The following is a 27,878-nucleotide window of genomic DNA, read 5'->3' on the forward strand; positions in this document are numbered from 1 at the left end:
CTTTCAAATAAAATAAGTTTCGTATGAACCGAAGTTTCCAACAAAGAGTTACAATAGATTTAGTAACCCAAGATCAAAGAACAAATCACATGTCGACCGACGTCCAATCTTCTGATATATTCACTCCAGCCTAATGTCCAATTCCTCCTACTTTAATCGAATTATCTTTTCTAATCGAAGTTAGTCCTACATCACTCAAAACGCTAATTAGATCATAAACATATCAATTAATTTCATCATCAAAATTTGAGATTCAACAGCATTTTGATATCAAGTTTGTTTAAAACTATCCTCTCTGGTCATGGATATATTAGTCACTTACTAAGCTTCGTAGCTAACTCCGTTACTACATAAAATTTTCAATTTAGCTTATCACTTACTGAAATATTAGAATTTGGCTGAGGTAGTCGAAAGCTATTCAGATTGTGGGCAAGTATTTATGGGTTATTATATTATTTGTATAAGTATAATTTGTATGTAATGAAATGTTATCGATAAATTTGAATTGATATATCGTATAAAATTTTAAAAGACCTTGTTAAATTTTGGAATGTTAAGTTTAGTTTACGATGATAAGAACTTGTAGTAAATGGTTGGTTTTGCGATTGTTTAGATTCTCACATTGATGGATTTATAAATGTTGTTAATGTTATATTAAGTTGGCTTTGAGTTTTCTGAATTATCGAGTGACGTAGTATATGATTATAAATTATAAATATTTTATATATGTAAAAATTATTTGAATAATTTTCAGCGTCCTCAAATGTTAGTTTGGATCTTGTATTAGAATGTTGATGTGTTATATTTTTTTTTTTTAATTTAAGATAGGTTCATGCCTCTTGAATGTGATAATTTGGGGGTGTGACAGACATAGTAGCTAAGAAAGCACGGGATAGTGAAGGAGGGGATGACCTGAGAGGAATAGGTGATTCATGCATCTTCGATTTCACTCTTAAAAAAATATTTAATTAGTTATATATAACTTAATAATGATTAATATAAATCATTAAGTTATCAAATATATTATTTATAGTAGGCATATGCTTTTTTTTATCCCTAAGTTGAAGGATCTAACGTTATTTCTATATGTATACAAAATTAAATATTATAACTAGGGAAAACTATATCAAAAGTTTTGTGGAGAATAAATTACAATAACCAATAACAAATGATTAATATAAAATTAAATTATTTGCTCAAAGCTCATGCATCAAGGCATATCTTTTTAAATATTACATATAACGTTTTTTCAATATGAGTCTTACACCGGTTTTAGTTATTACTGAAAGAATTATAAAAACTTAAATCCTAATTAGCATCAACATCGACATATATGGTTCAGTGTCAATCCTTCTTCAGACTAGTAGAGGCTGATTAGTATGAACCCATTTGATCGACTTGAAACTCTGATTTAAGGAACAGGAAGCGAGATATCTCTATTATTGAAACTATAATAGTGGACCTCTTATAGGTTCCATTGTATATATCAAGGCTGGATTTAGTAGTAGAGTAGTAATACTAAACTAACCTCCGATTAAATCAAATATAGGTTAAATTGTAGGAATAAAAATAAAAAATTTAGAAGAAGAACTTGGAGGCATGCCAGCACTGTCCTAAGCGTGTTCCTCGACCTCATAAGTCAGTCAAATTCTTTTATTCTAAGAGTACAATAACAATATCGAACAATACTAAGATATTCTACGCTAGTAATAAAAGAGAAACAAAATAACAAAAATAATAATAATAAAGAATCATAACCAATAATCGAGTGCCACCTGGGAACGTGTAAACGTACATGAGTGCAATAGTAATTTCTATAGTAGAGATGAGTAATTTTATAATTTTATTTAAGTTTTTATTAAAATTTCTGAGGAGAGAGAAAAAGAGTTAAGGTAGAAATCCTTCTAACCCTGATTTAGAAATAGTTATTGCATTCTTTAAAGCTAGATTTAGGATTGATGGTTGGTAGAGGTAGGTAGCGTGGTTGATTCTAAAATTTGTCATCCTTCTGAGTTTGATTTCTACTCCTGCAGTCATGCTGGAATACAGGTAGGAAAATGTCAAAACTTTGTGTCTGTATAATTCATTATTGCACTTAAGACTGCTAAATATCAAGAAATAGATTCAAACTATAGTTATTAGACCTCATAATCTTTTCAAGTCTTTTGATTACGACAAGGATGCATCGGATCGGAGATACAAGCTTCTCGTCGAGCTAATGCTAAGAAGATTTTATCTTGCATATATGCTCGTTAAAAAGATCGTGTTTAGCGAAAGCATATGATCTTATTGCATATTATTCAACATTTAATGTTGTTCGGACAGCAAGAATCTCAGTGAACATAAATTAAAAAAATTCGCATGGAAAGAGTTTTGTTATCATTCATCATTAGAGAGATGAGGATGCCATCATCATTCATTTTTGAAGAGCAGAGGAGATGAAAGGAGATGAGAGGAGCATTACTCGTTTGATGCGTGTAACTCTCCTTTACCGTTTATCTCAAATATGATTGGCTTTGAAACTCGACCCAATCCGCGTCGTAAGATTCAATTTGAATGGATTACACCTAAATCGAGACCGTAATCGGATCAGATTCATTTTTGGATTAGTTAGGTTTGAATCAGATTATTGGTTGAATAAAAATAATTAACTCGAGTTTAAGAGTATTTTTGGTAAATAAAAAAAAAAAGAACGTTTCGGTAAAAACTAAATATGGAAGTGTTATCCGGTAAAATTTTATTATTAATATTTTTTTTTATAAATTGCCCAAGTTAAAATGCAATTGTGCTTATGTTTTCCGAGCTTCTTTTTAGTCTCGGACGCCCTCCTCCCCCCCCCCCGCCCCCCACTCCCCCCAACTACCGCATCGAAACATAGACCTGTGAAGAAGGCGAAGGCGTCGTCATCGCCTCTCTTCATTCTTAGGAGTATATAACGAGTAAAATACAGGAATGGAGGTGGTGGGGGGTCGCCTGGGCCGCTTGTCGACCCGGTACGCGCCGGCGACGGTCTTCAGCGGCCCGGTGAGGAAGTGGAACAAGAGGTGGATCCCCCTCTCCGCCCCCAATAGCAACGCCGCCGCCAACGCCAACGGTGCTCGCTCCAACCTCCTTCTCTACAAGTGGGCTCCCGTCTCCTCCCCGGCCAACGGCACCCCCCAGGCCGAGGAGCCCCCGCCGAAGAAGTTCCGATACGTTCCGGTAACCGATCCCCTTCTTTCTGACGGATTTCTATTTCGATTTCGGCTGTAGAGTTTGGTTCTCTCCTGGGCAGATTTGGTACGATCTGCGCCCTAGCGTTGGATTGTGCCATTTTTTAGGGTTTGCTTCATTTGTTTTTCAAGTTCATGGAGTTGATTATTAAAAATTAATGACGGAAAAAGATTTTATTTGTTGTTTTTCTTTTCCCCATTCTAACCTAAAGAATGCAAAGATAACTCGATCGTATAATGCTTGACATGTGATCTGATTCCATGTGTTGATCAAACTATGCGGTTGGCTCAACATTTGAACTTTCAACTGCTTAATTTTGCCTTTCAGGCCTTTATTTTTTTGGTGTTTGACGAGTTTTCATGTCGTTGCTTGAGCTATCTACATGATAAGATTAACGTTCATTTTTTTACTCGCCAGAATGTAGCGTGATGCTGATCACTTTAGAAATGTCAAACCCTTTCGTAATTTATAATTCTAGGGAGTTAGTTATAGAGCGCAACACAAATATTAGGATATTCTATTGGAGATCTGATGTTGTTTTGTGATTGTATGTGAAACAATATTAACAACCATCTAATCCTGGTCCTGGTTTATAGATAAGGGAATTGTTGACAGTACAGAGATTTACAGAAGCCAAAGATATAGTTGGCATGTAAAACTAATATTTCTATTGGATTGTTTTTTAAGCTGGTGCAACCAAGGAGCAACTTTCCATAGTTTCTTGAGTTCCAACAAATGACTAGCTATGCATGCTATTGGATTGAGAAAGATCGTTAATCAATATCTGGCATGCAGTTTAGATCTCTAAGCCTCAGATCAGCATGTTAAGCAGTATTAATACTTTTGTTTCCTGGGCAACGTGTCAACATCCTATTCTTTCCTACTAAATGTATTTTCTCATCGTGGAGAGCTCCTGCATCACTCACTTTTTGGTCTCTTAAGATACTGGAAAAAACAAACTAACAAGAAAACAAACAGACACACACACACACACACAAAAAAAATTGTCCGGCAATTACCCTACTTTTTATCGATGTGGTGAACTATTTGCTAGATCTTAAACGATGATAGGACTTTTAAGGAATCTACACCTTGTGGCCATGTGATTGAAGGGGTTTTATCTATGGAATTATATCAGCTTAGACTTCCCAGTCTAAAGTTGGCTGCATGAGGTAACAAGCTTCTACATCTCTTGTTTCAAATTCCATTCTTTGTCTGATTATGCTTTCATGTTATAACCATATAATTTCGAAGTTTCATCAGTGGAATAGCAAGAATTAATAAAGAATTTATCAATATCTGAAGTTTTATCTGTTTATGTGTTTATATGATGACTACCCGAGTCCAAATTATTTACGTATTGTTTTTGTTCCAAGGTAAGAAGAAATTTGTGGAAATACCATGGTCTATATTGTTATGGTTGTAAGATTATCTCATCGTTGTTTCTTCCATCCCATGTTAAGTGTCAATTAAGTTTTGAAGATGCTGTAGGAAATTGTTTGTAGAACTACTAGAGGGGAAATAATGCTTGAAATAACATTAATGGATTCTGTTTCTCAGAGTTTTTGGATGTTAATTATGATGTTGTAGACTTCTTCTTACCTAAAAAGAAATTAGACATGACTTTCTCTGTATGCTCTATAGTTTATCCATTTCCAATCAAATCAGTTCAATTTGTCCTATTTTTTGCAGTATGTTAAATGTTTCTTTCTATTTTTTTCAAATATAATTGATTCATTGTGGAATTTGATGTAGTTATTGGCTTTTGTTTGAGAGATCAGATAGATATGCTTCGTCTTGTTTTTGGAGTTCAAACTTCAAAGCAAGGTTTTTAATTTCGAATAATACCGTCTGTACCGAGTGGTATATACTGATCAGTCAGCAGACCGATACACGGACCGTCCGCTACCGGGTGGTAGCATCGATTGCGAATGTTTCCATTCCTAAATCGGTCGGTGATGGAGAAGAAAGAAGAGGGAGAAGAAAGAGGTCGATGACGAAGAAGAAAGAAGAGGGAGAAGAAAGAAGAGGAGGAAGAAAAAAGAAAACCTAGAGATCCGGCGTGGCGATGAAGCCTCGCGACGTTGTAGGGAGAAGTGATTTCTTCTTCCTAACAGAAGAAACCGAGCGAGGCGACGCCTTTTTTTTTTTCGTGCGGGGAAACCAAGCGACGTTGTCGGGGCGATGTCGCCTTTCCCCCTTTTTTTCTTTTGCGCGGAGGAAACCGAGCGATGTTGCCTTTCCCTTTTCTTTCTTTTTGTGTGGGGAAACCGAGGCGACATCGTCTCGATGACGTCGCCTTTCCCTTTCTTTTTTTTTTTCCGTGGGGAAACCGAGCGATGTTGCCTTTCCCCCCTTTTGTTTCACACAGAGAAGGAAGGAACCTCCTCCTCACGCGGGTAGAGCCATTATTTTTTTTATTTTTTTATATATATATATCGAGCGGTATATTGAAATGTACCGCTCGATATACTTATACTGTACCGTATCGAACTGAACTCGAAACACCGGTATAGTATGAAATTACAAACCTTGCTTCAAAGTATGATAGAAGTTTTCAAAACCATAGAAATTGTTAAATTCTCTAAATAATTTGATTTCCTTATTCAACTTATTGGGTTTTTTCCTCCTTTTTAACCTCTTACATATACTTATTCAAACTTTACCAGTTATTGTAAACAATATTGTTTGGTAAAAAGAAGAAAACCAACTGATCTATGTTGATAGTTTTTTTTCTTAATGAATGTATGAAGAAATCTAAATCTGCTGCTGGTGTTCTGATTATATAACTAATACTGTCATTGACACCATTATGCTTACAGTTAACATGTCAGGGTCCAGCTGTTATGTGCACCTTGAATATGATGCTACAATTATGTCTATGATCTACAAAACACGAAAACATATCTTTTCTTTTCTTTTTGTAACATATCTATACGTGCTTCTAACCAAGGTTCGCAATTTTAGTCCATATCGATGTACCGAGCCTTGCTCGGTATGGTACGTACTGAGGTGTACTGACGGTATAGGTACAGGTCATACCTATACTTGTATGCCTAAAACAGGACGTATCGGTACAAATTGGTAACAACTGAAATCGACCGTTATCGCTTGGTACAGGTTGGTAACAGTTGGATTTCGACCTTTACTATCCGATACAGTCCTGTATTGCCTGATACGGGGTCAAAACTTTGGTATCGCCCGGTAGTGGGCGGTCCGCATGCCAAGAGGTTCTCGGACCGGTGCAGACCGCCCATTTCGGGTGATACACATCAAAATTAAAAACCTTACTTCTAACCACCTAGAGATGTTAACATATTATCGCTCTCTTATCTTTGTTCATTGGAATGAATCACATTTTGTTTTATAATCATCATGCACAAACATTTCCCTTGAGGTATTATTTATTGTCTATATTAATACTGGAAGAGTGTAAACTTTGCTATGCAATATGTACGTATTCTAGTATATACTCATTAGTTGATGGTTGTAATATTTTATGAACCATGCAGATCTCGGTAATTGAAGAACAAAAACAAGAAGCTGCTGAAAAGCTTGATGACGAGAATAAACCTGTTGAAGCTGATCCTTCTTTGCAGCCAAACCAGATTGATTCTTCTGATACAAAACCTGACATGAATAACATTGCAGTGGAAGAAGCCCAGGTGACAATATGTGTCTCTTGTCATTTATTTTCTGCTTCATTCTTGGATTATTTGCATCATACATGACTGGACTGATAAGCTTATTAAGACAGATGGAAAATAAGTACAGAGTATGATCATTTTAGTAATATACTAGATCTTAAAACCACTTGAAGCAGCAAGCCTTTGTGGACCATTGATTACATAAATGCACACCTTCATGTTAGTTCCACCAATAATTGATGCTATAGAAATTCATCTTGTCATGTGGGGAATGAATATATGAGCTGGAGCTGGTTTAATTTTTGGATGGTCAAATACAATGGATAATGTAGCCTTTTAGAGAAGATTAGAAATTTGGCTTGAATAGCCTGATTAAGTTAACTTCTAGACTGCATCTGAGCTCATGTAGGATTGTATTGTTGAGCAAAGTTAGCCACCAACTATGTTGGTCCATTGGAGATGGTGGTTCTCATAAGGTTCTGTATACGGTTAGCTCAACATTTGGCTGCATTTCGTCTATTGTCATCTTGCACTAACTCGACCAGCCTTAAGTTGCTATAAACAAACTCAACAATGCACCCTATTTTTCATGGAATATTGTGGCTCTTTTTCCTGTTCGAAAATGAACTTGTACTAGGAAATTGTCCTTTTCATTTGGACTGATGCATTTGTAATGCTTCTTTTCATTTGCTGCAGAATTGTTCCAATTATTATTCTTTCTGAAATATACACACCAAGGATATTTATGTCTTCAGGTTTCCTAAAATGAGAATGAACTCTTAAAAGAATTGTATCATGTTCCAGGCTTCAGACAAGGACCAAGTTGCAGCAGAGGATAGCAACCGAACTAATTTTGACTTGAATTTGGGTTTGAAAGCTGCTGAAGGTGACCGGGAAACCAAATCCAGAAATGCTGAGCAGGATGAAGCAGGTGATCAGCCAGATAAAGTAAGCTCAGGCAAGAACATGGAAATGAAGTCTGCAACAAATTCAGAACCCCCAAATAAGCTGAAGAGGAAAGCTGTTGCTGCTGATCTTAAAACGAGAGTATGACCTATTAATTTGGCATTGTTTACACTCATTTTTTTTTTTTTTTTAATTTTTGGTGCAATGAGCAAGAAGCATATGCTGCACCCTCCTTGGTCCACCATTAAACTTGCATACATTGTTGTTGATCTGCTACTTAATATTGTGACCTTTTGTTCGTTGTTCAGGTTAGCTGAACTATCTTGAACTATGAACTTGTTCTGGAAGTGATTTATCGAGCAACATATATGATGATGAAGCTCCAGTGGTAGTCATCATTGTGAAAGCTGAATACCATCTTCTATATATCAGCCTGGAGGGCGTGTAAGATCTGTAGGAATCTCAGCTTTTTGTTGTGTTCTCTTATATGTATTCTGTGGAAGACAGAGGTACGTTTATATACCACGTCTTGCAATTAGTAATGTGGATCGGGTTGGGGCCCGACCAACCGGAAGGACGTTTTGGGGGTTTCAAACGGGCCGAATCGCCGATGGAATCTTCCCGGAAATGGCTCATGGACCCCATTTCGGGTCGCGAAGCCACATCACCCCTGGGAAAGCTGGACGGGCGAGTCGATCCGCCCCAACTAGCAGCAGCAGCGCCTGTCGTCCTCTCGGACGAGATAACGGTGGGGATGACGGCGCACCTCCACTGGATCATGGCGCGGCAGTAACGACAACAGGGCATCAACCGGAGGAGGCACACGAACAAGAGAGCCTAACCCGCTCACAGTTAAGCTCTCTCCCGTCTCCAGCAGCCGTGTATTGGGCGGGGTTTTTTCCATGCTGCTCGCCGCACGGAGCCCACCAGATGCTCGTCGATATGCTTCACTTGGATCACCCTCTTCAGAGTGGCCCGGGCAGCAGGCATGTTTGCTCATTTGGCAAAATGGCAACGCCCATCTCATATCTATGAGTAATCCACGGCAGCAAAAGCGTGGAAGGAAGCAGTCGTGTGCTCTGAACTTTCTTTTTGGGTGAAGTTGTGCCATCGGTGCAACTTTACCGGTAAGAGTTAAAATCTGCTCTTGCAAATTGAAGAACGACTACGAAAGTTAATGAATGTAGTAAATAATACAAAATAAAATAAAGACTCTGGAAAATAGCATGAAATTTTCCTTCAAGAAAGGCGGAAGTTAACAAATGACATGATGGGGGATAACATTAATCTCATCTTGTTCATTATTTTATGGATAAATAATAATATGATGAATTTGCGCGGGTCATTATGATTTCTCTTGATTTGAAGTTTATAAGTTTAAGTGATCTAAAAAGTTTTAGGAAAAATACGCAAATGTTTAAGTTTTTCGTCATTTTGTAGCATAGCGACCTTCGATTCTTGAAAATTGCGGTCATCTCTCCCTATTCACCTTCCAACCTCTCTCTCTCTCTCTCTCTTGAATGCTTACTTCCACTGTTCGTCACTTCCTCTGCCAATTTCTTTTCTTTTCTGTGATTTTATTTGGCTGTTTGAACACCCGTTCATCCATTCCATGATCCGTCTCTCCAAGAGCCGCCTCCTCGTCTCCTCCATGGAAGAAGCGGAGGAAAAAGAGTCCTTTGTCTGTATCCCATACGTAAAACCAAAGAAACCCTTCCCCGTTGTCTTACACTCCTCCGCTTCCCTTTATTCCTGCCTGAAACCAGAGATTCCTTCCTTCTCGTGCTGGATATCAATCTCCTCTCCTCCTCTTTCCCCAATAAAATCTCGGCCTTTAGACAATGGGACAGGGGAAGGTAGTAGTGGTGGTGGTGGTGGGATCGATAAGAGCTGCCGGCAATGGCTGCCGATGCTCCTTCCGAGACCCTCGAGTACACCCCAACTTGGGTGGTGGCGACGGTATGCAGCGTCATTATCATCATCTCCCTCACCGCAGAAAGATCGCTGCATTGCCTGGGAAAGGCACGACCTTTGAACCAACTGTACCATTTCCTTTTTTTGATCGTTGGTTCTTGATCTTATTGCTGATGCGTATTGGATGAACTCCGCTGAGTACTTGGGTTCAATTTCTTGTGGACAAGATTCCCTTTTTGTTGAATTGTGCTAAACGTTACCAAGATGTCGTCTTATCAAATATTTTCCACTCACCATTTGGTCTTTTCTCTTAAAGACTACCGACGCCCTCGGTAATTCTCATTCTTGATATAGTATAAGTATCTTTCTGTTTGTTTTAAAAATCATAATAGCTATAGATTAGTAACACTAATTTTTCAATAAAGAATTTTTATAATTTAACTTATTTGACAGCCTTTTCCTTGTAAAACTCAAATGTTCTAGGTCCTTGAGGTATCAAATTTAAGTGTAAACATGGAACGTTCATTGTTTAGTTTTTTCCTTGCGTTAGCTGTGGCTGAAAGTTGGTTGGATATTACGACTCTGAATTTATTTATAAATATGTTCTGTTCATGTCTTCTTTTTTACAGTCTAATCTTTGATCGGAATTCTTTCTATAGATACAGGTCATCTTATAACCATGCCTAGTCGTTTGAATACTTCATTTTGTGTTAATGCATCTGAAATTTTATGAGCTATTAAACATCATTCTGATTAACCATATGCTTCTCTCCACAGTTAATGTTTCTCGCATTTTCTTCTTCAAGCAACTCGATTCAAAATTATTAGAGACCAATTAACTACATGTGAAGTTAAAAAGTTATCCCTAAATTATGCATGACTAATTCAAAAGCAAGTAATGAATGGTAAGCTAATCATGCTATGTACTGCTAATCCTAGTGGTGAACTTTGTAGTCATTGTCTATTATTTCACCATTTGCTTCTATTTACATATTAAATCTTATTATCTTTTCTTTTGATCTTTTTTTTGTCAATAAATATGAATTATGTACAGAATATGTCAAAATGTTATATCTTCTAGGTCCATCTCTTTCTCTGTATCCATGTCAATTCTTTCTGAAATTCTGTAGAACTTAACTGGAAATTTCAATCTGTTTAATCTTCTCTTTGAATATGTTATACTATCTGGTTTAAGTCATTCTCTTTGTTCTAATACTTACTTTCAGACTTGCTATGCAAAAGATACAATTGATGTGTATAAGTGCTGTAATAATTCTTCTTTGAACATAATTATTATTCCGTACCTAGAGCTTTGAATATATATTTTGACAAGTTGTGTCAGAATCATAATGATTGACTAAAATTTAGTATGTAGCAGTACCAATTTCTACTGCATATGGTTATATCTTTTGTCACAAGTATAAGTTCATATCTGTTAACGTTTTTAAAATTACTATGATGATACATTTTCGGTGTCTATTCGTCAGCCCTTCTTGTTGCTATACTCAAAAGGATAATAGCTGATGGAAATATTATCTGATTTATCAATAATATAGGTAATATCATCAGTAACTCATTGTTCAGTCCTGACTTGCAGAACAAGAAGAAAATATCAGATACATAGTTTTTCAATGCATGTCTTTACAAACAAATTATATCTTGTATTTGCCTTCATATCATTTTGAATTCAGATTACAACTTGAAGCTCTAAGTTATGCCATGTTGTGCCCTACCTAGCCAAGTACAAAGACCGTGTGCATTGTAATAAGCATGATTGTGGTTTGTTTGCTGATTGCTTTCTTTTCTTATATGTTTTCATATAAGACTTATTCTTTTTTGGGCTGATTTCCAGATATTGTTGAAGAAAAAGCAGGATGCGCTTAACCGGGCCTTGCAGAAGTTGAAAGAAGGTTATGTAGGATACTATCAATTTCTTTGCAAGTCTGCTTTATTTGATTTTTTTTTTTCTGATTTGTATGCCACAATAATGGATGATTATATTCTTTCATTACTTACATTTTTTTATAATTATTATCGCTGGTTACTTTGTAGCTTTCATCATTGTTTGGAACGAAAGTTGCTTAAACATTTGATAAATATATGTGATAAGCTTATCATTTTTCCATTAGTAAAGAATGATTTTTTGTTTTGTTGTTGTTTTGTTGTTTTTGACTATCTTCTTATTCAAGGCATTAGACCTCTGTAGCTGAGATAATGTTCATTGTATGCTTTCATTGATTTCTACAATTTAAACCAGACAGGAGCAAGGAAAACAATGTTTTCCCTTCAGTTTCATATGTCTATTTGGCCTAAACATTTGGTTAGTTTGTTATTTTTATTGTTTTCCCTCCAGTTTTATCTTTTTCTTTTTGCTCATTTCACAATGCATGAATGGCCAACTACAAATTTTCATTTGTGCTCTTTTGTTTAGTTTATAGTATTAAATTAACCACCAAAATTCAGGTGGCAATCAATTTAAATTTGTTGTTTAGTTCATTGTAAATTATTTATCCAAATTTTATATTTGTCATTTCTGCTGGTCATTATTTGATCATTATTAATGCAAATCTACTTGTGTCTTCTTTTTTTGTTTGTTTAATGAGTTTCTGACAGTGTCATTTCTTGACACAGAATTAATGCTTCTTGGATTTATCTCCCTTCTGTTAACTGTCTTTCAAAGTCTTATTAGCAACATATGTGTCCCAAAAAGTGTTTCGTCTTATATGCTTCCGTGCAAGGTGGAGAAATCTACCTCAGTGCAAGAAATCTATCATGGTATGGGCTTCTACTATGGACATCGGTGGAACAAACGGAGGCTATTGTCCAGTGGTTCCAGTTCTGGCTTCTGCTTGAGTAAGGTATTACCTTATTTTCATTTAAATGGAAGACTTTTTAGAATCGTATAGAGAAAGACAAAGATTGGTTTTATTGCGGACACATCTTAGGAATGAGAGAAGGTAAAGAACGGTTTAATCCATCCATTCTCCAGGCTTATTTACTGATGTCTAACAAGTCAATTTACCTGAAACATTACTATTTTACCAATTACATATAAAATAGTGCATTATTCTGAGTACAGCAAATGATGGTGTGCACTAAACAGAAGAATATGTCTGAACCATATTGGCAGGTTGTTGTATGAACTCCTAATGCTAGGTCCTAATAAAAGCAATCAGTGAACAAATAATTCTGTGCAGAAGTTTTTCTGAGTTGTGGAAACATCCCCTCTGCTTGTAGGGCTAAGGTTGCACCCATTGATCTCTCCAGGATGCTTTGTGAACTGAGCTGCCTCTTCTAGTATCTTCTGTGATCCAAATTTCAAGATATTAATAGGGTGAGCCTTAGCACCATAGTATTGTTGCTTTTTTGCGACTTGGATGTTGAGGTTCAAGTCACAAATGTGCTTTTCGTTTGGTCGGGTAAGTTATTACATTGACCCTGCACATTTCCTACCTCATGCACAACTGATGTTTCTTAACAGAAGATCTTTTAGCACGTTGATAGAGGTAAAAAGGTGTTGTTGGTCTGACTATGAGTTCACTTTTAATGGAGAAATTATTTTGATGTTTGTTTTTTGTGGTTTATTTCCTGTTCTTAAAACAACAACTAACTAAATTAAGGTAATTTGTTTTGTTTAATATCAGGGCAAAGTTCCATTGTTATCCCTTGAAGCATTGCATCAACTGCACATCTTCATCTTTGTTCTTGCCGTTGTCCATGTCGTGTTCTCTGCTTCTACAATGGTACTGGGAGGAGCTAAGGCAAGCTACCTGTCATATCTTTCTATATACGAGCATATTTGGTGTTCCTGGTAACTCAATTTTCATTTTGCTATCTTTTACAGATTAGAAAATGGAAACATTGGGAGAATGCAATTCAGGCAGAAATTTCCAAGGAAGAAATTCAGAAGAAAAATGAAAGTAAAATAGAGCAAAATGAAAAGGAACACAATGACAAGGAATATGATGACAAGAAACATGAACGTAATCTGCTCTTTTTTCTCCTCATTTATATTTTCATAAATATTTGATAATGAAAAAATCTTCATAAATTCTGTTTGCTTTACCAGCTACTGAGCAAGATGTGCAAACACATAATCATCACCACGAATTTGTCAAGGAGCGAACCTTGGGTTTTTGGCAACAGCTGGTTGTTGTGAGCTGGATGGTAAATTATGAATATTATCTTTGTTAATGAGGCTTTAGGAATGGTTTAGATGATCTCATAAATGGTTTTAATTGCTGAAACATACATTTTTCTGTATTAATCTCATCTCCAATGACAACCATTGCGTGATATTGCCCCAAACTTTATACATGTAATGCATGGCCTTGGAATGTGTAAACATGGCAAGTACCCTTCTCCCTTTAGTTACTGGAATATGAATTTCCTTGTTTCTTAGTCCTTTCTCTAGTCATTTTTCTTCTAATGTTACTTAACTTTAAGATGTTTCATAAAAGAAAGTATAGGTGCTTAGGGAATCCTACTGAAGAGATATCTGAAATCAATGCATGACAAGAAATCTGGATGCAGGTTAAGAAATCCAAATAAACTTGAAAAGGAGTCAATATAGTGAAATAGATTTAGTCCAATAATGCCAACATTTTGCAATGGATTCATGAGAATGATCGGAACACATTGGGTATCACCCCAGTCCAATTAGTCCCACACCAGGTGTGGGCTAAGCTATGATAAGCATGAGACCAATTTCAAATCATGATGGATACTCAAGTGAGATATCAAACCATATCTATAAAGTTATAATTTTTAGATCTTTAAAGTTTCAATCAATTGAACTGGTACCTTTTTGATCTATGGTTTATCATATCTATTCACTTAGTTTTTTGTCCTTATATTTATTTTTATATATTTTTAATTACTTCACATAAGTTGTCATGTGCCTTTTTTAGGAAATTTATTTTATCTTATGCATGTTTTGTTGAATCCATTTGCCCTTTGGCCTAGGTTGTTGTTTCATGTGTTTCTCTTTAGTTTATTTTAATACTTTTATAATAATTAATTTTAATTATTTACAATTTTTATTTCTTATTTATTTTATTTTTGTTAACTATGATCCTCCAATATGGATCATCTAATTAGGCTGATCCGAACTGATCCTAATTTTTATTTGGACATTCAATCTCAATCCTGATCCAGATTTTGGAACCTTGTTTTAAACACGCTAAAATTAAGTATATAAAAGTGTTATCCAGTTGTTTCTACACTAAATATTTCTTGGTCAAGGACAGCAAACTGGCTTATCATTGTTGTGTCAGACTGATCATCAGTTTAAAGGAAAGGAAACTTATCAGAACTTATCAAAACTTATTGGTCTAGTTATTGCTTGATTAAGATTTTATTGAAAACAAGGTATTGGTCACCGTGAGTATATTGCTTGATTAAGATCTTACTGAAAACAAGGCATTGGTCACTTTCAGTAATGCCACCTGGTATCTGATAATAAAAGAAACCTTGCTGTTATGACTAGATTCTGAAGTTCATTGTCCTGAAATGGACTGGAATCTATTGGAAATGCAAACTTAGCATATGTACTCAGTCTGCACGCCCTCTTTTGGCCTTCTGTTATACCCTAACATACAAATTCTGTAGATTCAACTTTCTTTAGTTAAATAAGACCTCTGACTAAAATCAAGTGACTCAAACTAAAACATTGCAATTTTCATTTATGTAATCTTCAACCTTGACCGTGTTTTGCACACACAAATATTTGAGAAATCATAAGCCTTTTTGAGGTTGTCACTGAGACAGATTGTTTCTTTCTTGTAGAAGTTGAACTTCTAAATCTTCTCATAAATCTGAGGTTTCCTTGATAAATAGCTCTTTATGTCATATGTGGTTGTAGATATCATTCTTCAAGCAGTTTTATTCTTCAGTGTCAAAATCAGATTACAGAGCATTAAGGGCAGGATTCGTCATGGTGAGGTTTATATTATAGGCATTATCAGTAAATTTACTGTTTTTATTACAAAATATGGCCTATGTACCACCTGTATAATGAATGAAAAATTCCAGAGACACTCTTCAAATAAAGCATATGATTTCCACAAGTATATGATGCGTGCTCTTGAGGATGATTTTAAGAAAGTTGTTGGCATAAGGTAGTTATCTTTGTTGTTAAACTTCATTTCTTTGTTTACATTGTTTGTTGACTCATCGTGAACTTGCTTTCATGTAGTTGGTATCTTTGGCTCTTTGTTGTCATCTTTTTGCTGATGAATGTACATGGTATGTTGGAGGATGGATACAATTTATCCAAATATTACTTTTTGTTTACAAATGTTATAGCTTGTTTATTGCGTGTGTAATTACCTGTTGTGCATTTTTCTATGAACTGGTTTTTCTATTTTCTTCATTGATAAACATACACGGAAGCATGAATGGCTACTACAGTGTTTCCAAATGTTTTCAATTTATTAGTTTTATTAGCTTCTTGAGGGAATTTGACATTAAGCATTATAATGGAGTAAGTGAAGTTCAGGTGGGAGGCAACCCTTAACCTTAATTCTTTATATAGATACCTAGCACTTAATGCAGTAATAACAATTTGGACAAGGTTAAGCTGTCCAATTTAGAAGTAATTATTTTTTGAGTTTGTCTCACAAGCTCATGTGACGTACCAGCTCTGTTGAACAGTTCTTAACCAACATTGTTTAACATGTTCACAATCCAAATTATTGATTGTAGATTAATCAAGTTGTATGTCCCAATCAATTTATTCATTCCTTGTCATCAAGGTATGACATATAATCTATAAGTCCCAACCATACAGCAGGTCATAATATATAGCTGACATGTGGGAGCTTATAATGTTATCTAAAAACTGCTTATCAAGATCCAAGCAATTAGACTAAAATAACATGGCTTATTTTTCTTTAGACTTAGAAATACAATAATCAGGTCACTAACAATCTTACTTCATCTTTCAATGTGGAATAGACTAATGTGTTAGAGTGGGGGACTAATATTTTAATAGTACCACATGGGAAGATACAGAACGGGCATATTCATATAATTTGAGTTTAGTGATCTATTAATAGTAACTTGAAACCATGGTTCTGTGTTTTGTACTTGTTTGGTGGCTTGTCAAGTTGATGGCACATGCCTCCTGACACCATATATTCAAATCTTGAAAAAGAATCACGACATGTGCCAACATATTGTGTATCGATACATCGACAAGTATCAGACCCATATTGGTCTAAAAATGTCAAACTATGCTTGAAATAATGCTTTGTTGGGTAACAAGTTAATAAGTAGGTAGAATATTTAGTTTGTTAGCTTTGGTGCTAAAATAATGTTGCTTCTTTGTAACTTAAATGACTAGTTTTGGAATCACAGAAAGTTCTCTTCTTGAAAGAGTAAAATTTCGTATAATGACCCTTTCTCTACACTATAACGGGAGCCCTGTAGACTAGATTTTTTTAAAAACATAATGTTAATTTTAATATGGGCCCTCATGTTGGGTTAGTATACTTTGAAATGAGATTATCTCGTGAAAGAAATATCATATTGTGTTGATCGATCACAGATTGATACATATCAGTGAGTATCATTATACAATGTTATGGTATGCTGATACATACTAATATTCTAAAAATGGCTAGAAACTAAAAAAAAAATCTTTTTAGGATTTTTTTTGTAAGGATTGAAATATCGTATCGTAACTAGAGTTTCGACCTTCTCTCGGTACGATACAGTACTGTATACCGAGTGGTATACCGTTCGATATATATATATATATATATATATATATATATATATATATAAAAGATTATATATCGCCTCATTTTTCTGCGACGTTGCCCCGCTTGGGGAGAAGAGAGGTGACGTCGCCGAAAATTTTTTTTACTTATATATATATATATATATATATATATATATAATTTATAAATAAAAAAATACTGCCAGGTAATGAGCAGTCCGCGTATCAATTTACTGTCGGATCGATACGTATCACCCGTACCCGGCGGTATCATTTGAAATTGTATACCTTGTTTTTTTGTAATTCATTAGTATATAAAATATATTTAAATAGAATAAAGTGTATCTATGCCATAAATGAATATATAATCTAGGTTATAAGAGGCAAATTTTTTTGGATCAATTGAGGAACAACTTTGTCGCGCGAGCTTCCATCGAAGAAAGTTAATTGATCTTAAATCACTTATAAAGAAAAAGAGTTCAAATGTTGGATTAGGTGTCTTAACCTTAAAATTTAAGCGAAATAAACTATTTAGAAATTGAGATAACATTTATATATACCTACATCTACCACCAAAATGAATGTCGAAAATCTATGACTGGTGGATTGGCGTCCTCGATCATATGAAGTTGTATGTTGATATGGTAGGCTTGTCGAACCCAATCTTGGGTTGTACTATATGTCTTTGATGCATCAACGTGGTAACAATCATTGCTTCATCATCATTAATAACATGTGTACGAGGAGCCTCCTGAGGCAAGTATGATAATGGCATATAGCGCTACGAAGATTGAAGTGCATTAAAACTTCAGCTATCGTCACTGATTTGTTGCTTTGTTGAGTAAGAATGATTAAACTCCGAAAAAGATAACCAACTATAACCATACATTTTATTGGCCCATAAGATCATACCATACAATGAGCTCCTACCATTGTCGATATCATAGAGGTTCTATTGCATTTGCTTAAAGTCATTGGCTGTCTTCCTCTTTTCTTCATCCTTTTGATCATAAACAATATGTATGGACCCTCGAGCTCTGTGATTTGAATCTTGAGTGGCATGCATAAGGGGTTGCTCCTTTGTCTATGCCCCACCCAAAGACTTAGTCAAAAAAATCAAATCACCGTTGACATCACCACTATCAATTGATTTACTATTGGTGACATCACTACTATCTCCATGGACCTCACAAAGTGCTGACTTTGAGGGATATAGTATCTCGTCGTTGAATTAAAATTATTGCTCATCAATTCTTTCCAATGGATTAGTCGATGCTATCACCTTCCCCTTCGTACGCTTAACGGATGTCTGTGATTGTTGGGTGTCACAACCCCTATTAGACCAGCTCCTCGACCATCATGTCCTAACTAAGGGTGCTCTTCCTCTTCCTCTTCCTCTTGTTGGGATGTTGTTACTTTACTTCGTCTCAATGATGAAACGAGATGGATGTGGGGTCTCCTGCCTCATCAAGCAAAAGATCGCTTAGGTTCTCTATTGTTTTGACCTATTCTAGGATCGATTAAGAATTTTCATTATAGACCTAGAGGTCAAAAAGATTAATCTCTGGCCTCTCTTGTTCCTTATCGTGCTTGGCACAACATAGCCTTAAAAACACATATTGTAGTGCACATATATAAGCTTTCGAGACATCTATATGATAGTTAGTTACGAACTTTTATGTAAATCAATGTAAACATTGGCCAATTATACTTTCATCCACTTGATGGCATTGTTTGTGAAAGCACACTAACTGCAACCTTTGTTAGATTAGGTGCGACACTCCAAATTGAAGCCACCACTCAGCTACAAGAAAATACAATACATATATAAGCTTCTCCACTTTTTCCCATTAGAAGAATTCGTATATCAAGAATCAACTTATTTCGTTGATGTGAACATTGACTTCGGTCCAAGTTTCTTTTGTTGAATGGGTTTCAAATTGATAAAGTTTGTTACACAGTGTGTAATGTTAATTCGAAGGATCTCTCCATTTGTGAACTTCTGAATTAAGAAGTGCACCTACTAATGGTTGTAGATAAACTTTGTGATGGATTGTGCCTTTTGCATTGTCCTTTGGACTGATTGTAGTTCACCAATATCTTCATCAAGTCCATGCAATGTGTTGCATATGGAGTTCAAAAAAGTTTTTGCTGTGTTCCATCAACTATAATCCAAACTTTTTGAAATTCGTTTCATTATCGGTAAAAATCTACACAACACACTATGACCAATCTCCTTTACCATCATGTCCTCCTTTATGTAGTTTGCATCTTGAATTATGTTTGAGCCATTCATTGAATTGTGAAGAACCATCCTTTTGTTGCAATATACTAGGAAGTTGATGATGCTCTTTCTAGTGGGTTTGATCCAACTGTCACACATTAATGTCACCTTAAATAAGTCTCATTCCTTCTCAAAGGATTAGATTTAGTCTTTCAATTCTACCTCCTCTTCATCTAGATGAACATCATGTATCTCCTTTGGCGTAGGAGGTTGGATGCTCGGATTAACTTCTGAATTGATGACACTATGCTTTAGTACTATGGACCTTCGGTGGTTATATTAGTTAGTTATCTAGTTGTCATTCAAATTCAATTCTCTTCAAGAAGCTATGGGAAGGGAACAAACCCTGTATAAAATGAAACTCGCACTACATATGAAGAAACTAGAACAGAACCGCTTGCAAGATACCCTGACTTCGGCATTGCTTATTACCTTTTGCTTCCTAGAACCCACAGAATGAGCGAGTGGGGTGCTTACGTGAGTTCCGAGCTACGTAAGCTTTCGGAGTTAGAACTTTTCTTTAGTAAACTCCTATCCCCTATCTCCATTTATCTCTGAATAAAGGGCATAAGACAGCTCAAAGAAAGAAGGAACCTGGAAGTATCTCGAATGGAAGTTTTGGCAAAGGAGAGAACTATCACTATAAGATTAAACGTAAAACTCAAAGAAAATAACCTCTATTACTTGTAAAGCTAAAGTGCTAACTACAAGGCTTAAAATAATGAAATAACAGTATAATAAGAGACCTATAGGCACGTAAGAGCACAAGTTGTCTTTGGATATCACGTGGGTGCTCTCGGTAGATTGCAGATCGTTGTCGATTTCGATCTCCTCTCTTTCCACTGGAATCTCCTTCTGAGGTTAGGACAACAGGCAGCAGGGCTTTGGGTATTCTTATAGTAGGTAGACGAAGCTAGGATGAGGGAATTTGGCCACTAGAACTCGAGGAAGGAGTTCTGGCTAGAGGGCAGAAACCCTTTTCTAAACTAGCTCTCCGTGCAAGTTGGAACTAGGGCCAGCTAGGGTTGCTTCTTGGCTGCCAAATCATGCCAACAATTTCTTGCTTCACCTAGATCTTTTTGGTGAAGAGCTTCTTGAACGTTTGGACCGGAGTTAGACTTGAGTCTAAAACCTTCGGTCTAGCCATTAACGAGAGACTCGGATCTAGGTATGAGACTGATGAAAGTTCGATATAGTCGTCATCCATGTGCATGGTCGCAGTTTGCTGACTTTTATTATTCTTCAACCACTTCTTTTAGAAGAGTTTTCAGTGAACCTTCCTGACACTTTTCTCTAGAGTGACTCACAATTTTATAATTTTCATAAAAAAAATCATTTCATTTTGAGGAAGAAGTTTTACCAAACCTAAAATCTCTTGGGCCTTCGGGTGGCTCCCTTTGGCCTTCTCCATGGGTTTCTTATTACGGGTGTGATTCTTTCTCTCGATCATCGCTATGTTGCTAGCGGTTGAAATATCATATTCTTTGGTGAGGCCCAAATTTATACAAATCTGTTCATGGAGGTCGATGGTGTATTTCATTATCATTGAGTGATTATCGAGGGAGATTCCTAGCGTCATCACTTGTCAAAACTTGGTGGTATATTCTTGTCTTGTATGAGCCTTTTGAATCATGTCTATGGCACATCTTCATCGCCGTTGGTTCGAAGATAGGCTTTCCACCATGCGAGCATGTGTCTAGTCAACTTTAGTTATGTAGGCATCACCTTATCCTTGCTGTTATCATATAGATTAAAATAAGTGTCAAGTTTAATTATCTATGAGTCTAATACCTCAGCATTGATCGAGCTATCGTAGGAAAGTATGTCGATGCGAGTCTCGACTTGAAATGGTCGTGTGCTTGCTGCGATGTTCTGTAGCATTTTCTCCATGACCTGTGCATCTCGGATGAGGATGCTTTCTCTCCTTTGCTGTGACGTTCTTTACCTGGTCATCCTTCGTTGTTGGATTGACTTGGGCTTGCATCTAACCCATCACAATCTCTATATGCTAGGTTAATATCGTCATCTAGATAGTAGGGCCATTCTAGACTGTCGGGGTGTTGGTCACCATCCCATCAGTGGTTCTTCCTCCACGTGAGCATGGCTCAAACTTCAAATCCTATAGCTCTTTTCTAGAGGTTCGGTATCCTTGTCTAGTGGTAACCCACAAGCGAGGGATCATTGTTCTAATTCCACTTGATTTGTATGAGATTTGGGTTCGATGATCTGTCGATCTGATGCAACTCTCAGATGGAAGTTTTGGCAGAGGAGAGGACTATCGATAGAAGATCAAGTGTAAAACCAAATAATATGTCTATTGCTTATAAAGTTGAAGCACTAACTACAAAGCTTTAAACATCAGAATGGAAGTGCGATAAGAGACTAATAGGTGTGTAAGAATGCAAGTTGTCTTTGGATGGGTGCTCTTGGCAGATTGCGGATAACTACAAGTTTCGATCTCCTCGTCCTCTATTGCTGCTGGAACCTCTTCATGAGATTTGGACAACAGGTGGTAGGGCTTCGGGTTTTCTCACAGCAGCTAGATGAAACTATGATAAGAGACATTGGTTGTTGGAACTCGAGGAAGAAGGGGCTGCGGTTGTAGGGCATAACTCTTTTATGAACTCTTCCTTTGGCTCTCGGCGCAAGCTAGAACTAGGGCCGGTTGGGGCTGCTTCTTGGCTGCCTTGGGGTCTTCTTCTTATAGCTATTACCAAAGGTCTCTTTGGAAGTTATTAAGGCTAGCAGCAACTCAAAATAGATTTTTGTAGTAAGGTAGCTGCAAACAGGAAGAAAGGTTGCTAAATTTGCAAACTCCTTCCTCTCTCTCTCCTCTCTTCTCAGCCTAGGGTTGGCTGGGCACTAAGAGGGCATTACTTGGATTGCTTTCAAGGGGGCTACAGCCCTTTAGATTTATAAGATTTAGGGCATTCAAAGTCCTAATCTGATTAGGACTTCTCCTTAGCTCCTTTCAACCGCAGGAGTCTTCTGTTGGAGGCTGTCCCAATCCTAGTCCTACTAGGATTGGGATTGAGCTGACTTGGGGATGCTAGGGCTCTTCTCTCTCTTTTATAGCTAAGGTAGGGTTGGAGTCCCAGCTAGGTTAGGACTTGTAGAGTCCTAATGTAATTAGGACTTATAGGATCCTATGCCTTTAGGACTTAGAGAATCCTAATGTCTTTAGGACTTGGAGAGTCTTAATGCATTTAGGACTTGGGTCTGACTTGAATCTGGTCTTTGAGCTTGGATTCCAGCTTAACCTTAGTTTGGTTTGATCAGGATCGAATTGGAGTCCAATTGGAAATCCAATTGGGCCGAATTGGAGTTTGGCTCGAACTGTGCTAGATCTCCTTAATCACCTTGTATATATGTTGATGCACCAATGAGGCACAGAAGTCAGCTTTAAGGTCTAGGTTGGCATCATCATCGTGACCCTTGTACTGATCATAGATCGGTTCCTCCTTAGCATGCCAATGCTCGTCTTCTTGTTCAACTTGCTTCTATAGATCAGTTCCTCCATCGCTGAATTTTCTTCTAATATCTAGAAGAGCCTTGAGGCATTTTACAATGTCGGAAAATCCCTTGCCTGTATGTTGCTTCAGATGGATTATTTCTCCACCCTGATCGATGTTGTAGTAATGTTTGCACTGTTAATGATAGTGGTACCTTAAACAATGGGCGTGATTCCAAGTTGGATCTCCTTATTGTTGCTTTAGGGTCATTTTCCTACAAATATCATAATCAAGTGGCAATAAGCAAGCTGTAATTAGCCCTAAATTAGACCTAATGACCCTTAATTGGGTCAAAATGTAAGAAAACAATACTAATTAAGGCTACATTATACTTAATGACCCCTAATTGGGACTAAACCAATCAAAATAACACTAACTAACTGTAATTATACCTTAAGCTTATTAAATATAAGAAAAGACATTTAATCAACCAATAAATTCATAGGCAAACAACTAAGAATAAGCTATAATTAGCCTAAATTAGACCTAATGACCCTTAATTAGGTCAAAAATTAAGAATTGATACTATTTATGTCTAATTAGACTTTATGACATTAAAATACAAGAAAAAAAATTTAATCAACCAATAAATTTATAATCAAACAACTATTAACAAGCTGGGCCTGAATTATATCTAGTGACTGCTAATTGGGCCTAAACCAATCAAATTGACACTAACTAATTCTAATAAATCACAGTAAATACAATACAAAAGCACTTAATCAACTAATGATTTCATAATAAAAAAATGAATAACAATTATGATTAGGCCTAAATATCATCAATTGGGGGCTAAATGGAATGAATGGACCTAATTGGGATGCAACATATGACCTTGATCATGTTTAGTCTTTGTAAATATGCATTAATATGTTTATAATTATTGAAATGATAAATTAAATATATAAAGAACCTAAATACTTTTAATTTGAGAGAAATTCCATCACATCTGAGTCCCAATACCATTGATCGCCAATTAGGAAGTTTAATCACAAGTGAGAGGGAAAAAAAGTGTGAATGAGAGAGTGAGAGTGAGTGAAAGGGGGGGAGGGAGGAGGATTTAAAGCCCAAAAGAAGCCCCAATAGTCAATTTGACCATATTGAAATTCGACCGTGTCGATGGGTAACGGTCTAGTTTCATCCCATATTGATCAATAAACCACCGAAACGGACTGGTCTGAATATTGGTCAATTGGCAAACCGGTATATGCTACTCATTTCGTACCGTTTTGGGCCGTCTTTGATCTCACATAGAAGATAGGGATATTTTCTCATGAGGACGTCAAGTATGATGTAAAGTCAAGGATTGCAACCTGAATTTTGATCAGCTAGCAAACTAGTATGATATATCAGTGTTAATGAGATTTCAGCATGTCAACATAGGCAACTAGCCAAAGGAAAGTTGAGGAAAAAGGGAGGAAATCTGTGTCTGAAGACTCTGAACAACCAAAATATATTAAATATCTTTTCTTTTTGCTTGTGTCTTGCATTGCAGCTTGAACTGTTACAGGATTTTGAGGCCTTTGGGGATTTGATCCACAGAACTAGAGTGTTAAACCTTTCTTTCACTAAACTGCCAGACCTGTTCAAATTTAGACCTGCCTATGCAAACATTCAAAGAAGGGGCTAATTTAAGGGTTTTAACACTTATCACTTCATATGCAAAACTTAAGTGTAACAATGATGCCTTTATAAGTGCAATAGCAAATATTCACCAATCTTTGAAATATACACAAATATAAAAACAAGGGTTGCGATTCTGTACTGGATACTGTATTGGTCCTTGGCCAGACTGATACATACATCGGTTACTGGTGTACTGACACATGGTACACTGTACCAAGAAGGAGAAAGAAGAAGAAGGGGAAGAAAGAAGAGGTGGAGGCGGAGGTGGAGGTGGAGGAAGAAGAAGGATGAAGAGGATGAAGTGAAGGAAGAGGAAGGAAGAAGAGGAGGCGGTTTAGGAAGAGAAAGAAAGAAGATGTGGCGATGGGGGAAGGAGAAAGAGGAAGGAAGAAGACGAGACGATGAAGGAAGAGGAAGGAACAAGAGGAGACATAGGAGAAAGAGGAAAGAAGAAGCTGAGGCAGGTTAGGAAGAGGAGAAGATGAATGTATCAGTTGGTGATGCATGATGGGTGATAGGGAGGTAGGCAACAACAAGAGATCGTGCATCAAGGCTCATGATTAGGGTGACTAGGGTGAAAAAGTTTTTTTTTTTTTTCTTTTATATATGTTTAAACCAAATCACTCGAAATGAGCTGGGTCCACATATCGATTCGGACTAGTACATACCAGTTGGGTCCATACCAGTCCAGGCGAAAAGAAGTTCCTTGTATAAAAACATAACATTGTTTCTCAGTATTGTTGTGGCACAAACATAAAATTAGGGAGTAAGTTAAATTTCCAATTTACATACATATTATCATTATTTGACATAATCCTGAAGCCTTGTGAAGATGATTTAATTGTCCAATATTTACATATAATACTGTATGTAAATTGTACAAGATTTATACTTGAAATTGTACAAGAGTTATATTTGAACTATTAGACACATGTCAAGTAGTATCCATTGAGTATTGGTGTTCAACAGGGACATAACATGGACACCACAAGCTCTTTGAAGTGTTTGTGCTTCAAAGGATATCCATATGAAGTCCTTAAGATTCTGTATAAGCATGTCTTCTGAGTTGTTTAAATAGTATACCACATTGGATTTTAGTCTATAGTATTGTATGCTTTAGTTTCATCAAACTATGTCATTTTTTTACTAATTCAGGTTGTTAATGCAGGATGGCATACATACTTTTGGTTGTCTTTCTTGCCTCTTATTGTAAGTATACTGAACTCAGTAAAACCAATAGATATGTGCCAACACATTGTTAATAACTCAAATCTCTGTCAAGGTTTAAGTAGTTTGTAGCATATGCGGACTGGAACGATAAAAGAGCAGCAAATATTTTTGTTTCATCGTATAAGGGTGTGTTGGTTACTTTTTACTATGGAATAATTCTTGCTATGCTGGTTGGTTTGCCCTTGTGCAGACCGGGATACACTAAGTATTGGCCCAGTCATATGTCACTATTGCTAGCATGGGTCAGCCTATTAAGTCGTGCTTCCACATGTTGATCGGCATAAGAATCGTTGAAGAACAGTTGATGTATTTGCATTTAAATGATCAATATATAATTATTCAATTATCTAGAATTGATTAGACAAAATGCAGCTTTTGCTTGTTGTTGGCGCAAAGCTGGATCACATCATAACTAAGCTGGCTCTTGAGCTACAAGAAAAGCCTCGAGGTCCTAAAGGAGAAACACAACATGTGAAGCTATCTAACGAGCATTTTTGGTTCAAGAAACCTGGAATTGTCCTTTACTTGATACAGTTCATCTTATTCCAGAATTCTTTTGAGATTGCCTTTTTCTTCTGGATCTGGGTGAGTCAATTATACAATTACTTTTCCTGCAATCGTCTTCTTTGCCACTTATTAGTCACAAACCATGCAGAGCACTTACGGATTTCACTCATGTATCATGGAAGGTTTGGGTTACCTCATTCCAAGACTTGTCATTGGGTAATAAACTCCTACTTTCCTCCTAGTTTTTCCTGGTGTATTAACTCTTTGACAAACAATTGGATCATTTGTATGTGCAGTGTTATCATTCAGGTTCTCTGCAGCTATAGCACTCTTCCTCTGTATGCCATTGTCACCCAGGTAAACACATATATCAGCTTCACTACTCACAATAAGTGCTCTTTTGCTGGATTGAAGTTTTGTTCTCAGTTATTAAATTCCTCATGTTCAGATGGGTGAGGGGTTCAAAGAGTCCATTTTTAATGCAACCGTCCAGCATACACTGCATGATTGGGCAACACAAGTTAAAGAAAAAAGGAAGCATCAATATGGTTTTCTGTCATTTCTGAATTTTCATCGAAAGGACAAGAAGAATAACAATGAGATTCAGATGCAGACCTTGGCATCCAGAGCCGCTGAAGCATCTCACGGTATTCAGCAATCAGCTTCCTTGCAAGAGATTGTTGTGGAAGACCTACATGCTGTCTAGCTCAGCATCCTTTAAAATTGAGTCATCTCAAATGCCCCAATTACTTGTCTCGAATAGGGTGTAGGCCTGCGGAGGAAAAATTGTCTGCATTTTCCATGATGTTTCTCTTCAATAACATGTTTCTTTTGACCACCTGTCAGTCAGAAATGATCTATTGGTACCTGACAAATATTGGTTACCAAATAGTTGGTGGTTATGACCAAATGATCGAAGTCAAGACATACTGGTTTTGCAAAAAAGCTTACAGCTGGGCTTTCAACAACTACAATCTTCCCGTTTGAGAGATACAGCTGGATTTCTGTCCTGGACTGAAGAAGTGTGTTATAAAAAACATGTCTTCTCATCTTCATCTCATAGTTGCATGGTTTGTAGTTCATTAGAAGGGACTAAGAGGTAGTTTTCCGATTCAGATGAATGATAATGATTATGTTAGATGAGAAAATCTTGTTCCCTGCAATCTGTGTTTACTACATCAGTTTCGTTGCCACTGGTCATGAATAGTAAATGCGCCTTTGAAACTACATGCATCTTTTTTCCGACTAACTTCTCGATACTATGTTGATTTGAAACTGTTAGATAATGTGATTCCTCGTTGAGTATTACCTTCCTC

The 27,878-nt window shown here is 36.5% G+C and overlaps 1 protein-coding gene across 2 annotated transcripts; it reads left to right on the forward strand.

Moving 5' to 3' along the window:
- The first annotated feature begins 2,843 nt into the window (after positions 1-2,843).
- LOC135607489 (MLO-like protein 13) lies at positions 2,844-27,804 on the forward strand. Of its 2 annotated transcripts, none has more exons than XM_065099357.1 (16): positions 2,844-3,201; positions 6,726-6,878; positions 7,665-7,907; positions 11,533-11,590; positions 12,312-12,538; positions 13,325-13,441; positions 13,525-13,663; positions 13,750-13,847; positions 15,544-15,618; positions 15,714-15,799; positions 15,877-15,926; positions 25,994-26,034; positions 26,428-26,640; positions 26,711-26,778; positions 26,859-26,919; positions 27,011-27,804. In XM_065099357.1, the coding sequence occupies exons 1-16, from the start codon at positions 2,953-2,955 to the stop codon at positions 27,266-27,268; spliced, it is 2,136 nt and encodes a 711-aa protein (XP_064955429.1). In that variant the 5' UTR covers positions 2,844-2,952; the 3' UTR covers positions 27,269-27,804. The 2 variants fall into 2 exon arrangements, with proteins under 2 accessions (XP_064955429.1, XP_064955430.1); XM_065099358.1 differs by having other exon boundaries at positions 26,452-26,640.
- Positions 27,805-27,878: the final 74 nt, after the last annotated feature.

Source organism: Musa acuminata, chromosome BXJ2-3 (assembly GCF_036884655.1).
Source record: "Musa acuminata AAA Group cultivar baxijiao chromosome BXJ2-3, Cavendish_Baxijiao_AAA, whole genome shotgun sequence".
Classification (NCBI taxonomy): domain Eukaryota; kingdom Viridiplantae; phylum Streptophyta; class Magnoliopsida; order Zingiberales; family Musaceae; genus Musa; species Musa acuminata.

Coding starts and splice junctions, on each gene's coding strand:
- LOC135607489 (XM_065099357.1), top strand. CDS start 2,953: ATGGAGGTGGTGGGGGGTCGCCTGGGCCGCTTGTCGACCCGGTACGCG. Junction 7,908..11,532: donor CTGCTGATCTTAAAACGAGA/GTATGACCTATT, acceptor GCTGATTTCCAG/ATATTGTTGAAGAAAAAGCA. Junction 12,539..13,324: donor CTGGCTTCTGCTTGAGTAAG/GTATTACCTTAT, acceptor GTTTAATATCAG/GGCAAAGTTCCATTGTTATC.